General features: G+C 41.2%; 1 protein-coding gene across 6 annotated transcripts in view; it reads right to left on the bottom strand.

The window, feature by feature from the left end:
- SH3KBP1 (SH3 domain containing kinase binding protein 1) overlaps positions 1-16,342 on the bottom strand; it is a 309,900-nt gene that overhangs the window by 249,230 nt on the left and 44,328 nt on the right. For 3 of the 6 annotated variants that reach the window (XM_081126121.1, XM_081126118.1, XM_081126119.1), the window contains exon 2: positions 14,912-15,069. In XM_081126121.1, the coding sequence (XP_080982247.1) occupies positions 14,912-15,069 (158 nt within the window). The remainder of the gene's footprint in view (positions 1-14,911; positions 15,070-16,342) is intronic. The other 3 variants (XM_081126120.1, XM_081126122.1, XM_081126124.1) reach the window with 1 other exon arrangement.

Here is a 16,342-nt window from a genome sequence, read left to right as displayed (position 1 = left end):
AGGAGGCAATGAAGTCCAAGCTGGTAAAAAGAAAAACAAAGAATACAAACAGCAACTAAACCTGCAAGCCTGCAACCACTGTTCAGCACACCATCTTCAACTGCTAGCTCCACCACTGAACCTGGCCTGGGTGTATCTTCCAGGGGTCAGGAGGATTATTGCCTTTGGAAATCCTCAGGTCATATGGCTTCTGGAAATCAGAACCTAAGACCATGGGATATTTAAGTGGTCATTGCCACCACCATCCAAAGAGTAAGGGCTATGTTCCCAATGGTGTCAATAAGCCCAAGTGCAGAGAAACAAGCAACAAAGAGAGTCACTCATTGAACAAATATGGATAAGCACTGCCGTGCACCAGGCACCAAGCATACAATGCTGCACTGACACCTCGGAACTGCAGTCCAATAAGAAAGAGAGCCATTAGTCAAATAGCCCCCAAAACAGATTGAAAATCCCGAGAGTGACAAGTGCTACTGAGGGGAGAAATATGGCACTACAAAGGCTTGTAGAAAATCGGTATTTGTGAGTTGGGAGGACTAGGAAGTTTTCCCTGGGAAAGCATGAGCTGAGCTCTGGGGCTGAGAAGGCATTAATGGGGTGCGGGGATATAAGCTCGGTGATGAGGCTCGGAAAAAGGGTGGGGGTCACAGCACATAGGACCTTCCCTGCAGGCTGACCACATTCAAGAGTTTAGTCTCTACCCTAAAAACAAGGGAAGGCAAAGGAAGGATTCTGAGTATGTGGGGTACATGGGGAAAGGGGTAGGATTAAATTGCATTTCAAGACCATCAGTGTAACTAATGCCTCAGTGTGAGACAGAAGCAGCAAGGGCATCAGGGCAGACCTGGAAGGAGTCTGTCCAGGAGCCCAGGCCCAGGGCTGCATCCTGCATTCAGGCCCTTTCATCAACATGGTCTCTGAGGCCCCCACCTCCTCTCGCCCACACTTCTCTCCTCCTTGACTATTCTCTTCTCTTCTCTGTTCTACTTCTATCATTGGCTTACCAGTCTCCAGGCCAACCACAGACAAGCCAAATAGTAATGCCTCCTTGTATCTATTCAGAGCAGTGGGCGGAACTTCCCTAAATCCCATCCGTGACCATCACAACACGATGACAGAATATAACCACACAGAGATGACTAGAACACCAAGGACGGGCTGGAGAACTGTGGTATATGGGAAAGTAGATGGGAAAGCATTTTTTTTTTTTTATTTAATGCAAAACAAGAACAAGAGTTAGGAACTCACAACCAGAAATACAAATGGGTCTAGGATAGAGCCTGCACATCAGGGGTTTTTTAAAGCTCCCCAAGTGATAATCATGTGCAACCAAGTTTGAAAGCCAGTGACGTTATTTTTTTTAAACTTTTTATTCTGAAACAATTATATACTCACAGGAACTTACAAAAATAGTGCATAGAGTTCCATGAACCCTTCACCCAGCTTCCTCCAGTGACTACAGTACAATATCAAAACACTGATACAATACTCAGTTCGCATCAGTTTTTCTATGTACTGATTTGTGTGTGTGTGTAACTTTATGCAATTTGATCCAATGTATAAATTTGCATAACCACCATCACAATCAAGATACAGAGCTGTTCCATCTCCACAAAGGAATTCCCTTGTGCTACCCTTTTATAGTCCAAGCAGACCTCCCCGGACTCCGTCGCTGTCCCTTGGCAACCAGTCATCTGTTCTCCAACTCTATACTGTTGTCATTTTGAGAATTTAATATAAACGGAATCACACATTATATAACATTTGAGATTGGCTTTATTCACAAAGCACAATACCCTTGGGATCCAACCAAGTAGCTCCCTATATTCATTCCTTGTTATTGCTGAGTAGTCTTCCATCGTATAGATGGACCAGGGTGTGTTTAACCATGCATTCATTGAAGACATTTAGGTGGTTTCCAATTTGGAGCTATTATAAATAAAACTGCTATGGACATTCGTGTACATGACTTTGTGTGGACATACAGTAAACCCTCAATTTTGTGGACTTCGATTTAAAGGACTTTGGATTTAACGAACAAAATTTCTTGTCCGTATCTCATATGTGAACATTAACACCCTGCTAATTTTAAAATGCTTTTAACTGAGATTTGCTTATCATTAAATTAACAGGTTATTTTTTGTGATTAATTCACTGTTATATTTAACAAATTTTAGTGAACAGGCCATATTTTGGAAAAGACACTGTAGTAATTTCACCGACATAAATAAATATTACATATCTACAACTATAGTCTACGTATTTCAATCCAAGAGTCACCACTGTAAACAATGTTTGGAGAATGATTAGCACGTGATCACACCTAATAGGGAGGCAATAGATACATAGTACTATCTCATTGTGGTTTTAATTTGCATTTCTCTAATGGCTAATGATGTGGAAGACCTCTTCATATGCTTATTTTCCACCTGTATATCCCCTTCGGTAAAATTTCTGTTCATGTCTTTTACCTCTTTTTAATTGGATTTTTTGGCTTCTAATTATTTATTGTATTTTGAGAGTTCTCTATACATTCTAAATACAAGTCCTTTGTCAGACGTGTATAGCTAATAGTTTCTCCCAGTCTGTAACTTGTTCTTTCATCCTCTTCACAGGGTTTTTCACAGAGCAGAAGTTTTTCATTCTGAGGTAGTCTCACTTATCAATTTTTTCTTCAATGTTCTTTGGGTGTGATGTGTAAGAACTCTTCACCTAGGCCTAGGTCCTGAAGACTTTCTCCTGTGTTTAATTCTTAAACTTTTAAAGTTTTATGTTTTACATTTAAATTCCTGATCCATTTTCAGATGATTTTTATAAGGTATAAGGTCCAGGTTTAGGTTCATTTTTTGCCTGTGAATTTTCAACTGAACCAGCACCATTTGTTGAAAAAGCTCTCCCTCTGTTGAATTCCTTGTGCCCTTTTGTCAAAAATCAGTTCAGCATATTTGTTGCACATATCAGCTGAGCATATTCACTTATTAGTTATAGTGTTATTGTGTAGATTCTGGAGATGTTCTCTGTAGAGAATCATATCATCTGTAAACAGGGACAGTTTTATTCTTCCTTTCCAATTTGTATGCTTTTCTTTATTTCTTCAACGTTGTGCTGGCTAGGACTATGTTCATTTAGACTGGTGAGAGCAGACATGCCTGTCTTGTTCTGATTCTCAGGGGGAAAGCATCCAGTCTTTCACCATTTAGTATGTTAACTGTAGGGGTTTTTTTTGTAGATGCTCTCTATCAAGCTGGGGAAACTCCCCATTATTCCTACTTTGCTGTGAACTTTTATCATAAATGGGTGTTGAATTTTGTCACATGTTTTTTTCTGCATCAATTGATATGATTCTGTGACTATATTTTTCCCATAGCCTGCTGATACGGTGGATTACATTCACTGATTTTCAAACATTGAAGCAATCTTCCATACACAGAATAAACCCCACTTGTCATGGTACATAATTCTTTTTATATGTTGCTGGATTTGTTTTGCTACTACTTTATTGAGAATTTTGAGGGATATTGGTCTGTAGAGTTTTTTGTGTGGGTTTTTTTGTGTTTTGGTTTTTTTTGTACTGTCTGTCTGGTTTTGGTATCAAGGTAATACTGGCCTCATAAATGATTTAGGAGGCATTCCCTCCTCTTCTATTTTCTACAAAAGATTATGTAGAATTGGTGCCAATTTTTAAAATGTTTGGTGGAAATCTCCAGTGAAACTAGGCTTAGAGATTTCTTTTTTGAAAGCTTTTCAATTATGAATTCAATTTCTTTAATAGTTGGAGGACAACTGAGATTATTTCATCTTAGGTGAGTTTTAGTAGTTTGAGGTTTTCAAAGAACTGGTCCATTCCATCCAAATTGTTAAATGTATGTGCAAAGAAATATTTGCAGCATTGTCTTATTATCCTTAATAGCTGCAGGATCTGTAGTGATAGCCCCTGTTTTATTCCTAATATTTCAATTTGTGTCTTTTTATTTTTGTCAGCCTTCTTAAGGGTTTATCCATTTATCCTGTTTGGGTTTTGCTCAGCTTCTTGATTCTGAAGGTTTATCCCTTTTGCCCAATTCAGGGAGTTTTCAGCCATTATTTCTTTGAATACTTTCCCCCCCTATAATCTATTATTCTCCTTCTGGGACTCTAATGACACAAATGTTAGATCTTATGTTATTGTACCATAGGTTTCTGAGGCTCTGTTCAATTTTTTCCTGCCAGACTCTTTTCTATCTATTGTTCAGATTGGGTAAATTTTATTCATCTGCCTTCAACTTCAATGATTCTTTCCTCTGTCATCTCTAATCTATTAAGGTCATTCAATGAACTTTTTAATATGGTGATTTTATTTTCCAGTTCTGATATTTCTATTTTTAAATATCTTCTATTTATTTGCTAAGATTTCCTAATTTTTCATTTGTTTCAAGACTGTTTTAATTGCTCATTAAAACATTTTTATGATGGCTGCTTTAAAATCTGTGTCAGATAATTTCAACATCCGAGTCTTCCTGATGTCGATAATCTGTTGATTGTCTTTTCAGTTAAGTTGAGATTTTCCTGGCTCTTGGTGTGACAAGTGATTTTTTTAAATTGTGTCCTAGGTTATTGGGCTATTATGTTATAATGTTTAAATAATTTAAATTTTAGCAGGCAGTTACCCTACTTAGATTAAGCATACAGGTCCTGAATTACTTTTGTGGGCTATGATTTTGTGTTCCCTAGAGTTTATGCTGGAAACCTGGGTGTTATTCCACACTGTAGTTTCTATTCTCAAACTTCTTGGCATGTTAATTCTAGTGAGATTCATGTATGGGTCAGTCGGGAATTTGCTCAGCACTTGCTATATAGCTTTAATGACTTTCTTTTGCTCCCTCCTCTTCAAGATCTTCCCACTCTCTAGTGAGAAGGGTGATGGGGGCCACTGACTACTCCTGAGCCCGGGGCAAGCAGGTAGAAGTCCAGACTCCCCATTTGGTCACCAACGACAACATGTCAGCAGATGAGGGGACAGTTACCATTAGTCATCTGATGCCATCGAGTACAAAATTCCAGGTTCTCCACTCTCTCCAGTGGGGGAGGAGAGCATTGCCCCAGACCATTTGTTATCTTTATTTTAAGCCACACGCATAATGGCTTAAAACAACATCCATTTATTATCTCAAAGTTCTGTGGGTCAGAAGTCCAGGTAGGCTCAACTGGATTCTCTGCTCAGGGTCTTACATGGCTGATATTCCAACGTCAATCAGGCTGGACTCTTATCTAGAGGCTTGGGAGAATAACTCATTTCCAACCTCACTCAAGTTGTTGGAAGAATTCAATTCTTTGCAGCAGTGGGTCTGAGGTCTCTGTTTCCTTACTGGCTGTGAGCCAAGTCCTGCTCTCTGCTCCAATATAATTGTTGTATTTCTTCTCACGGGACCCCTCCATCTTCAAAGCATCAAGTCCACCTCAAGCTTTGAATCTCTCTGACTTTCTCTTCTGTCACTAAGCAGAGAAAGTTCTCTGTTTGTAAGGGCTCATGTAATAAGATTAAGCCCACCTGGATAACCCCCCTTTTCAAAACTCAACTGTGCCACATAACATATCACAATTACTGGAATAAAAGCTCATCATAGCCCGGCCAGCGTGGCTCAGCGGTTGAGCATCGATCTAGGATCCAGGAGATCATGGTTCGATTCCTGGTCAGGGCACATGCCTGGAGTTGCACGCTTGATCCCTAGTAGGGGGCATGTAGGAGGCAGCCAATCAATGACTCTCGTCATTGATGTTTCTATCTCTCTCTCTCTCCCTCTGCCTTTCTCTCTCTGAAATCAATAAAGATATATATATATATATATATAAGCTCATCATAGTCACAGGTTCTGGGAATTTGGGAGTGGAACCTTGGGGACCATTCCTAGAAATTCTTCCCACCTCACTATCACTAGGTAGAGGGCAGGAGGGAGTTTATTATTTAGTCCAGAGATTCTGCAATTAGAATATGTTAATTCTAATGGACTCAAATTGAGTACTGTTTGTATATTACTATGTTATTTATGTATTTGTAGTAAACATTTTTATAATTTTCAGCATGATTATACACACACACATAAACATACACTTTAGAACATTATAATATTTTCAAATGTAGAACTACAGGTCACAGGCCACCTATCCATGTGCTTGAGAAAAGATATTAAATTAAGAAGGATTAGGCTGCCTATCAGAACCATTGTACAGAAGGAGTGCCCGAGCTTTATCAAGCAGCGGCGTCATGTGAACTTCTACAAATATCCTAAGGCCCCTATCGCAACTCTTGGCTCTGCCCCTAATTTCTGGCTGTGCAGTGTGCCTGGAGCAGGGCCAGGTTGGAGACCCACTGGCATGGGATCTCCTGTGGGACCCCCACACTTGACAATTTTAAATATCTAGTAACGATCACAGCAACATCCTAGATGGTTTAGATTTTGATCTGCTAGAAAGCTCAGAGTTGAAACACATGATTTCAAAGTTCCTTTCTAAGCTCGGACTTGATAATCCTTTCATTAAGAAAATAAGACTCCATTATGCATAATCACCAAGATCAACTGTGTCAGGGGACTGATCCCCCTGAGTCACAAGACACCCCCTCACACACCCTTCCTGCAACAGTGACAAAGCCTAAGGAATCTGCCAAATGCTGTGGGTTCCTACTGGTGCCATACTTGTCTTTAATTACTCTTGACCCTTCTTGCAGTAAAATTCCCACAACAGCTTCTAACAGGTTCCAGTTACTACTTTTAGAATTTTGTTTTCTAAAAAGAAACCCTATATGTTTAAAGTTTAAAGACTAATTTGAGCTGGAATTGGTGGCTTTCACAGGCCCCATGGATGGGGAACAAGCGGATAGTCAAACATCTGGATTATTTACCACTGATAGAAAAGACAGTCTGTCTCCTTTTCAAAAGCATATCCTGAACACTGCAAAATAATCAGTTTCCTTACAAATTAGTAAAATGAAATAGTTCACCAAATTGCTTTGCTTTCAGAATTTGTAGGAAAAAGAGCAGAAGCCCATAAATCCAGGCAATGGCTACTCTTTTGAGTCAAAATAGCCCATTTCTGAAGAGAATCCTTCAAAATTCAGAAAATAAGTTAACAACCATGATTCCTAATATAGAAGAGCAACCTGGAAACCTCTACTTTATGGCACTGGTTGAAGTTAATTCGGGATTCCTTCTTAAATCACAAATAGCAAAGTGTGAGCCTTATCACAGAGTGGCACACGTATACAAAATCCTGATTGGGCACTCTGGGAAGCACAATGCAGCAGGCAATAATTGTGAGGGGGCCCTAGCTGGTTTGGCTCAGAAGTTAGAGTGTTGGCCTGTGGACTGAAGGGTCCCAGGTTCGATTCTGGCCAAGGACATGTACCTCGGTTGCAGGCTTGATCCCCGGAGTGTAGGAAGCAACCAATCGATGTCTCCCTTTCACATCGATGTTTCTATCTCTGTGTCTCTTCCCCTCCCTTCCACTGTCTCTCAAAAATCAATGAAAAAATATCCTCGGGTAAGGATTAACAAAAAATAAAAATAATAATGGTGAGGGGGTTAATCCCCTCAGGACAATATGAACACCCCAATAATGCTGCCTGCTGGAGATGAGGTTCTAGATCAGCCTGTCCACTTCCAGTGCTCTCTCTGCTCCTCACTAGCTTGTGTGACCATAGGTGTGTCTTTTTACCTTAAGATGCTTTAGCTACCTCTTTTGAAAAATGGACACAATAAAAATGGTACTTTTGCCATTGGTTGGTATAAGGATTTAATGAGATGAAGTATGTGACAGTCTCTGCCTCCTTCCTGCCTGGCATACAGTAAGTGCTCAATAAATGTTAGTCATTGTACACAGACAGACACACACAGATTATACACACAAGGCCAGGCAGCCAGTAAGCTTGGAATACAATGTGGACATTATTATTCCATAAAGTAATACAGCAATCAGGACCAAAAGATCACTGTAGTTTCATTTAACATATTCTAACACAGCTGCTTGATAAATCCAGCTGAAACCTTCTTGAGGGGCATTTTAATCAGGAATATCTTTGTAGAACAATGTCTCATGCATGCTCTCCAGAGTACAAAATGACCAAAGGCCAGGCCGCAGGAGCTAAGTCATCCTGTGGAAGGAGTTCCATGCGTGACATTCCAACATTGCATTTAATACGTCTCATTTGTGTTCACAGCCCCTGGTGCCCAGCATGTAGCAGACATGCAGTAAGAGCTGCCTTGTCACGTACAGTAGACCCCGCACACCCCAGCACATCACCACTGGGAGTGTGAGCAAGAAGAGGCTCCACACATTATATTATATAACACACCTGAAAAAATTCCCACTACCTTTTAAAGAGAGACGAGTGCTTTGAAAACAGTCTTCCATATAACTCACAAAATGAACAGCCCTTGGGGTTGAAAGTTGTTTTCTTTTAATTGAAATTTGATCCAAAAGATTCACTCGCAGTTTCTGAATATAGAATAGTACCTTGGAAATCTCCACGTTATGCCACTGGTTGGTTGAAGTAAATTTGTGATTCTTTCTTAAATCATAAACAGCAAAGCAACTGTGAGTTTTAGCTCAGAGTGGTCCATGTATGCAAAATCCTGACCTCTCACCTCACTGATCATAAAACAACTACACTCACCAACCACTTTACACAAGTACAAAAAGGCTCAGGATATGCCAGAGAGTGATCTCAAACACCTAGCAAGTGAAAGCCCAGGCAAAGGGAAACCGAGCTGAAAATTGTTCCACTTGGCATAAGATGTGCCTGCTCCAAGTGAGCCTGCCTCAAGCAGGGCCTGTGTAAAATGTGCAGTGCTTTTACCTAAAGCAGCAGGCAGGGAGCACAGCTCACTTCCTCAGACACTGGCAGATCAAATGAAAGATCAACAAGCACATTATTTTAACCCCTACCGCAGCTTCCTGCTTTTCTACAGGTCTACTTGTGAGTGACAAGATGAGGGCCTGGGTCCCGCTGCACTTCACCAAAGGCCCCTCCCAAAACAGGCAGTCACACACACACACACACACACACACACACACACACACACACACGTCAGCCAGAGCTATAGTTTTGAGACTTTTTCTTTTGAAATTACTTTTGCTGGCCATGTAAAAATGTGTATCTGTGAATACATGTCAGGAGGACCCAGAAAAAGGCTGCTTATCAATCTTTTGCGGGACTAAAACACACTGTTGGCTGGATGTGAGGCTATGATTCTGAAAGGAAGACACTGGCAATTCAATCCAACATGGGGTAGATGGACCCCTAAGAAAGAGCCCATATCTGCCTTTAATAGGAGGCTGGCTTTCTGTTTTATGTGGCAGCTTCAGGTCCCAGAAGGGCAGCCATGTTTTGTTACAATAAATGACTAAGGATTTCATCCTGATACCTCCTACTATTGGACCCCATATTATGTCCATTGTCTTCTGTTCAGAAAAAATATACAAGACTTCGAAATCAGACAAAAAGTGATGGTTATGTGACCCTTTGATCTCATTCTGATGCATTTTCTAATATGCTCCCCCCACCAGAGCTCATCTGATTCTCTCTGGACATGTAATTTAATTTAACAATTTATTAGGATATTTTACAGCCCTATAAAAGTCAGAGAATAGCCCTGGCTGGTGTGGCTCAGTTGGTTAGAGCATCATCCCATGTACCAAAGGGTCGCAGGTTTGATTCCCGGCCAGGGCACATACTCAAGTTATGGGTTCAAATCCTGGTCAGAGCATATATGGGAAGCAACAGATCGATGTTTCTCCCTCCCTCTCTCTCTCTCAAATCAATAAAAAAATATATATCCTCAGGAGAGGATAAAAAAAAAAATGTTTTTTAAGTCAGAGAATAACACGTAAAAAAACAATAAGGTATATGGCTTTCTTTTTCTTTTTCTTTTCTGGTAGAAACGATAACCTCAGAAGTTGAGATTTTATTGTCCTCTAAGACATGAGCCCATTCGGAATCTAATTTAATCTTCTTTGAACATTCCTTTTTCCACTGCCATCTTAATCAGTTTCCCATATCTTCACTGATTCAGTTTTGCTCTTCTTCTAGTTCCCTCATTAAATGAGTTCTCTCCCTCTCTCTCTCTCTCTCTCTCTCTCTCTCTCTGTTTTTAACAATTTAAGAATGAGTCTTGGAGAGTTCCTGGGCCCCACAATCAAATGGTGCCTGGGAGATCGAGCTCCCTGCTGCAGGACACCCCCACCCTCAACACTTATACTCATAGGGCAGCGATGTGAAAACAATCAGATTCAGGCTGATTAGCTCAGTCAGCTAGGGTAGCACAAATGAGGCTCTAGCACAGGTGTGACACCTCGCCCCCATCCATAGAAGCCACAGCTTTTGACAAAGAAAAACATACATTGAGAGTGAGTGAGGGAAGCAATTCCACTCCTATGTGTACATATACAAGAGAAACAGTGCCTATTTCCTTAAGAAGACTTATACAAGAATGTTCAAAGCCTATATTCATAAAATACCCAGACTGGAAACAACTGAACATGCATCAACAGGAAGATAGTTAAATGAATGATGGCATATTCATAAAATGGGATCTATACAGCAAGAACAAAGTGCTGATACACACAACAACATTTTGTTGTATAAAAGAAGCCATATATCAAAGAGCACATATTGTATTATTCCATTTATATGAAATTCAAGTACAGGCAAAATTAATCTATGATGATAGATTACCAATGGGAAGGGGAATGACTGGGAAAAGGTAGGATGGAACTTTCTGGAGGAATAGAAATAGCATTGATCTGGAATAGCAATAGTCAGTGTCCCTTGTTGCAGAGGTGCACACTTACGGTAAAAAAAAATTTAAAAAAAATCAAGCTATACAATTATGACTTTAGCATTTTACTCAATGTAAATTTCACCTGAAAATGAATAATTTTTTTAAAAAGAGAAGGGAGAAAGAAAAATGTGTTCTAAAAGAAGTGGGTAGAAAGAGAGATAGAGAGGAAGAAAGGGAAGTGGGATTTTAAAAGATTCTTCTTCCACATGTACAGTAAATAAATAAGAACTAACTAAATAAATAAAAAAGAGGGACAAGCCTAAAAGACCCAGTTGGGTACATTTATGTTTGCCAACAAATGTAAGCCCGAGAGCTGGTGAATCATGGGGAGGTCAGAATGGCTGGTATTTCTCTTTTGAGACATTGAGACAATACAGATTTGAGAGTGGACACCGAATCCCAACACTTTGGGGGCCCATGCTCAACTGGGACACTGACTAAGGATCCAGTAAATGAATCAAGAAAACACTTAAGGTAAGCTCTCGGACATTGGTAACAATTGTGTGCATAAGGGCACACAAATAAATAAAGGGTTTCACAAGATTGCCCAACTCAATCTGGGGACAAATTATTCATAGCTAAATAAGGCATGTGTAAATCACTTTCAAAACTGCAAACTTATGCCAATATGATTATTACTTAAAGATGTATTTTCAGCTTCTAGAATTCTCCACAGCAGTTTTCATTATTGTTACATTCTACTGCATCCACCTACTACATTTTCAATAATAGGCCTAAAACATTCCCAGTGGGTGAAGATCTGAAGACAGACTCAGCCATCTGAAAGAATAGAAGCTTCTTTTTCTGCCAAATGTGACAGCCATAAAGAGGTGTGGCCCCAGCCATTTCTGCCACACCTTTTCTGGCCTGGGAGGAAGGAGCAGCTCCAAAGAGCATGACTTCCTCTCCCTGGAAGTGCTTTAGCCCAGGTGACATGACAAGTGATTAGGCAAGAGCAGGGGCACTCAGGCCAGAGGAGAGGGGATAGGGTACACTCAGCAAGTGGCCAGCCACGCATCATCTCCTTTAATTCTCAGAGTGGCCTGATGGGATAGTCAGCCTTGAACAAGGAAATAGCACACTCGAATTAGGTAGCCTGAGGTAGGATTAATAAAGAGACTTTTACAAGGTGGGTGAGGTACAGAAAAACGCCCAGGCAGGAGCAAGTGCTAGAAATAAGGGCTTCCCAGGCCTGCAGGGATTAGAAGAAAGGAATGTGGAGGAAGGGGGCTTGATAGAAGCAGCTACCATCTGGCCAAGGGAAAGAGCCAGCCCAAGGGAACTCCAGGGCAGGGATCCAGCAAGATAACCCCTGACCTGGCTAGCCTCCCTCCCTATCATTTCCCACCAGCTTCTCTTTGACCAAAGCCCAAGGAGGCAATGGGGCAGAAGCCCACTGAGGTGGCCCAAGGCTGAGTAGGTGGAGAATGGTGGAGAGAGGCCCCCATTTGACAGCAAGGAGTTCCTCTGTTCCCTAGCGCTTGCCTGCCCAGCTCTTCCTGTGCTGCCCTACCCTGGTGCCCACTGCCCTGCACAAATGCTCACAGCAGGTACACCCGCCTTAAGCCCTGAGCCAAGTCCAGCTCAGAAGTTCTCTGAGTCTGCGGATTTGTGGTTTGGAATGAGGGGACACTAAACCAACAGGATACGTTAAAGGCTTTCAAAATAGGGTCTACCTTCAAAACTGGAGTCAACACTGTAGTCCCTTCTACTTCCCCGAGTCTTCCTCTCTCTTTTCCAAGGTCCTCCTCCCCTCTTTCCCAGAATCCTCCTCTCTTTCCCAGATCCATCTTTCCCTTTCCCAAGGTCCTCCTTTGTCATTCTTCCTCCTTCGTCTTTACGCCAAGGTTTGCCCCTTTGATCTAGGAAAATCCCTCCTTTCACACCAGAATTTGGCTCACCTTCAAGGACAGTCTTTGTCCCAAAATTGGAGTTTTTGTTTGAAAAGGCAAAAGAAATCACCCCATTCACACAACAGTCAATCTACGGTCGCCCAAGTATAATACTTTCCTACTCTTAAAATGGGAAAGAGCTGCTTGGTTAAACTGTAGTCCAAGAAAAAAACTGTTTATACTCCCAAAACTATTTACAGAAAGCAAGGTTTATCAGCCTGTTACCAACAAAACTGGAAGAAGGAAGAAGAACAGAGGAGAAGAGGAGGCAGAGGAGGAGGGGAAGAAGGAGAAGGAGGAAGAGGCGGAGGAGGAGGAGGAGGAGGAGGAGGAGAAATGTTAGCAGGATCGCTCTAAGGCAAGATCCTGAAGTAAGATTAAACTGGGTTCCTATTTGCTCTAGAATGGGGGCAGGTCCAGGTAGAGGGCCCAGGGGCTGGACAACTGGGTACATCACTGTTTTTCATTCAATAACCCCTTTCCATAAAATCTTGCCTTGTAGCCTTGAGGCTCTTTGAGCCAGAGCATCTGCATCTCTGCGCCCACATTTCCCTCCCACCTGCCCCCACAGCCTCAGGTTTTAAGCAGTGTCTGGTATCACTGAAACTACAACAGGAACCCTGGGGATATCTGCACACAGCCCTTCCCACTGAGAACAGTCTCCAGTGTTGCAGGGGAGTTTATGACACAGAGACCTTTTACCCCTTCTTAGTATTCCCCACAGGAAACAGCCTCCAGGCGATACCTTTTTTTTTTTTTTCTTTTCTTAATCCTCACCTGAGGATATTTTTTCCATTGCTTTTTGCTTTTCAGAGAGTGGAAGGGAGAGAGCGAGCGAAAAATACCGATGAGAGAGAGACACATGGATTGGTTGCTTCCCGCACACCCCAACTGGGCCCAGGAATTGAGCCTGCAACTGAGGTACATGCTCTTGGTTGGAATTGAACCCTGGACCCTTCAGTCTGCGGGCCAACGCTCTTACCCCTAAGCCAAACTGACCAAGGCCAGGACATCCCTTTTTTACCCAATTTCAAGTATTATTTACAACAGTGCTCTATGTAACTTCTCTTTTTTTGGACTTTGGTTATTTAAGTAGAGTTGGTATACAATATTATATTAGTTATATTAATTCCAGATATGCAATATAGTGATTTGAAATTTTTATACCTTACAATGTGATCACGACACATTCTAGTAATCATCTACCATTGTGCAAACTTATCACAGTATCATTGATTATATTCCTCTTCACCTTTTCCCCCCATCCCCCATCCCCTCTCTCCCCTTTGGTAACCATCCCTTTGGGCTCTCTTTCTATGAGTCTGTTTTTGTTTTGTTTGTTTCATGTTCTGTTATTTTAGAGTCTTTAACATGAATGAGCTACATTTTGGTAATTATAGCTAGATGACTTGGCAAAAGGCAAATTTTCAAAACCCTCCTGAAAAAATAGATTTTATTCAATGCTGCATGGCCATATTGAGGGAAAGGAAAATAATATTGCTCCTTTCAGAAAGACAACATGAGTACAAAGGTGAAAAGCATAGTATAATTGGAATTCTGCATTTTGTTTGATTGCTACTTAAGTGGTGAAAACTAGTTTCACCCCCATTTTGAATGGAATGGAAAGGGGTACAATCCCTTTAAACCCGCAACTTTCAACCTTTTTCATCTCATGGCACACATAAACTAATTACTAAAATTCTGCTGCATGCTGAAAAATATATTTTTTGCCGATCTGACAAAAAAATAGTATAATTTTGATTCATTCACGACGGACGGCTATTGCGTTGGCTGTTCTCACTTTTATTTGACAATCTAAGGGAAAAGAGGTCAGTGCCCCTGACTAAATAGTCAGGTATTGCATGTTTTAAAAATTCTTGCAGCACACCTGTTGAACTGCTTTAAATCATCAAAGCAAATAAACAAGTACATAAATAAAACAGTTTAACAAGCTTTATATTTTTCTAGCATTTTCTAAGTGACACACAGTTTTGAAAGAGAACATTCTGGGCCTTCAGAAAGTGATTTCAAAACAGGTATTTCTTAGCTATCAGGGGCAAAGCTATAAGTGGTCTTCTTGATAGCACACAAGAGGTCAAGCTGTCAAGACGTCCCTTAAGAGCCAAGGAAATTCTTCCTCACCCCACAGCTTTGGTCAGTAGAGCCCACACAGGAGACAGGAAAAGGGTTTCGCTTTGTACTCACTCTTACAAAGTTGTCAGGGAACAAACCTCTCCTGCCGTTGATCTGTCCCTCCCACCAGCCTCCATCCTCCTTCCTGATGTTGGTGATGATTTCACCCACGCTGATAGTCAGCTCATCATCGTGCTGGGCCTGGTAGTCAAACTCCACTATGGCCTCCACTGAAAGAAAGGAACAGGGACAAAAAAGAGAGAGAGAGAGAGCACCTTAGATTGGGTGTTGGAGAAGTCTGAGGCTCAGCAGCCCTGGAAGGTCAGTCAAGTTACATTCAAGGGATTTCCCCTCCACCAATAATTAAAATTACAGGACCATACATGGTGAGCTGATTTTGGTTAACCTGAAGCCTTTGTAGCACAGAAACTACAAAGTGCTGGTCTGTGGTCAGGCATAGGCTGAATGGTTTGCAAGTCTCAGGGCCAGCAGGGGCTTCAGAGGGGAAACCAGCACAATGACAGAAGGCCAACAACATTTGCACCCCCCAGAGGGAGTCCACCATCAATTCCTCAAGTGCAGAGAGCAGCAGTTAAAAGGCAAGAGTTTGGCTCGTGGGTACCTCCTCCCTGGCCAAGACTAAGGTTGCACAAACTGTGGGCGATCATAGTTCCCACTCTACAGAGATGATGCCCATCTCTCAGCAATGACGCGCATAATGACAGCTAATACAGAGGCCCTGTTGGCCAAAACAATGTTTCAGACAGGTAATATTTGCAGGCACAATTGCTCTTTCAACAGATGGCTTCCCAGGCAGTAATGACACTTTAAATTGTTCTCCCAGTCTATGGTAGTTTTATCATTGGTAACAGGTGGAAGCAATGGATGATACAGATGGGTTTTCTTGTTGACAAAGCACCAATGCAAATTAGCAGAGCTAACCAATCTAGAGACTGGTTAATTTTTCCAAAGATGGATTATACAGTTTATCTAGAGTGTTTGGGTCTTCCTCACACCCACCTCTATCAGTCTCCTGTCCTTTTCATTTGCATCTTAATATGAATGGATGAATGAATGAATGAAGAGTAAGTGAATGAATACAAGAGAAGCGAAAATTAGGTGAAACCCCAAGTGGCGAATTAGCAATTTAGAAATTACAGTAAAATAGTGGAAGAGGGAAAGTTAAATAAACTCTATAGGAAGCACATATACAAAAATGAACTCAAAATGAATTGTAGACCTAAATGTAAGAGCTAAAACTAAATTTTTTTCTGAGAAAATCTTAGTGATCTTGGGTTTGGCAAAGATTTCTTCAATAGGAGACCAAAAAAAAAAAAAAAAAAGCACAAACAACTTCTAAAACTTCAATAAATTGGGGTAAGTTTTTCAGGGAACAGGTTGGTAGATAAGTGGGCCCCCTACCAAATGGCCTTTGCATCTCCATTAGGGATAAATTCCCAAAGTGCTTCCGGATCAGAAGACCCTCTCCACCCAGATGGGTGT

The sequence above is a fragment of the Miniopterus schreibersii genome (genome assembly GCF_964146895.1).
Source record: "Miniopterus schreibersii genome assembly, chromosome: X".
NCBI lineage: Eukaryota > Metazoa > Chordata > Mammalia > Chiroptera > Miniopteridae > Miniopterus > Miniopterus schreibersii.
The sequence above is the reverse complement of the archived record's forward strand: the minus strand, read 5'-3'. Positions and strand labels throughout refer to the sequence as shown.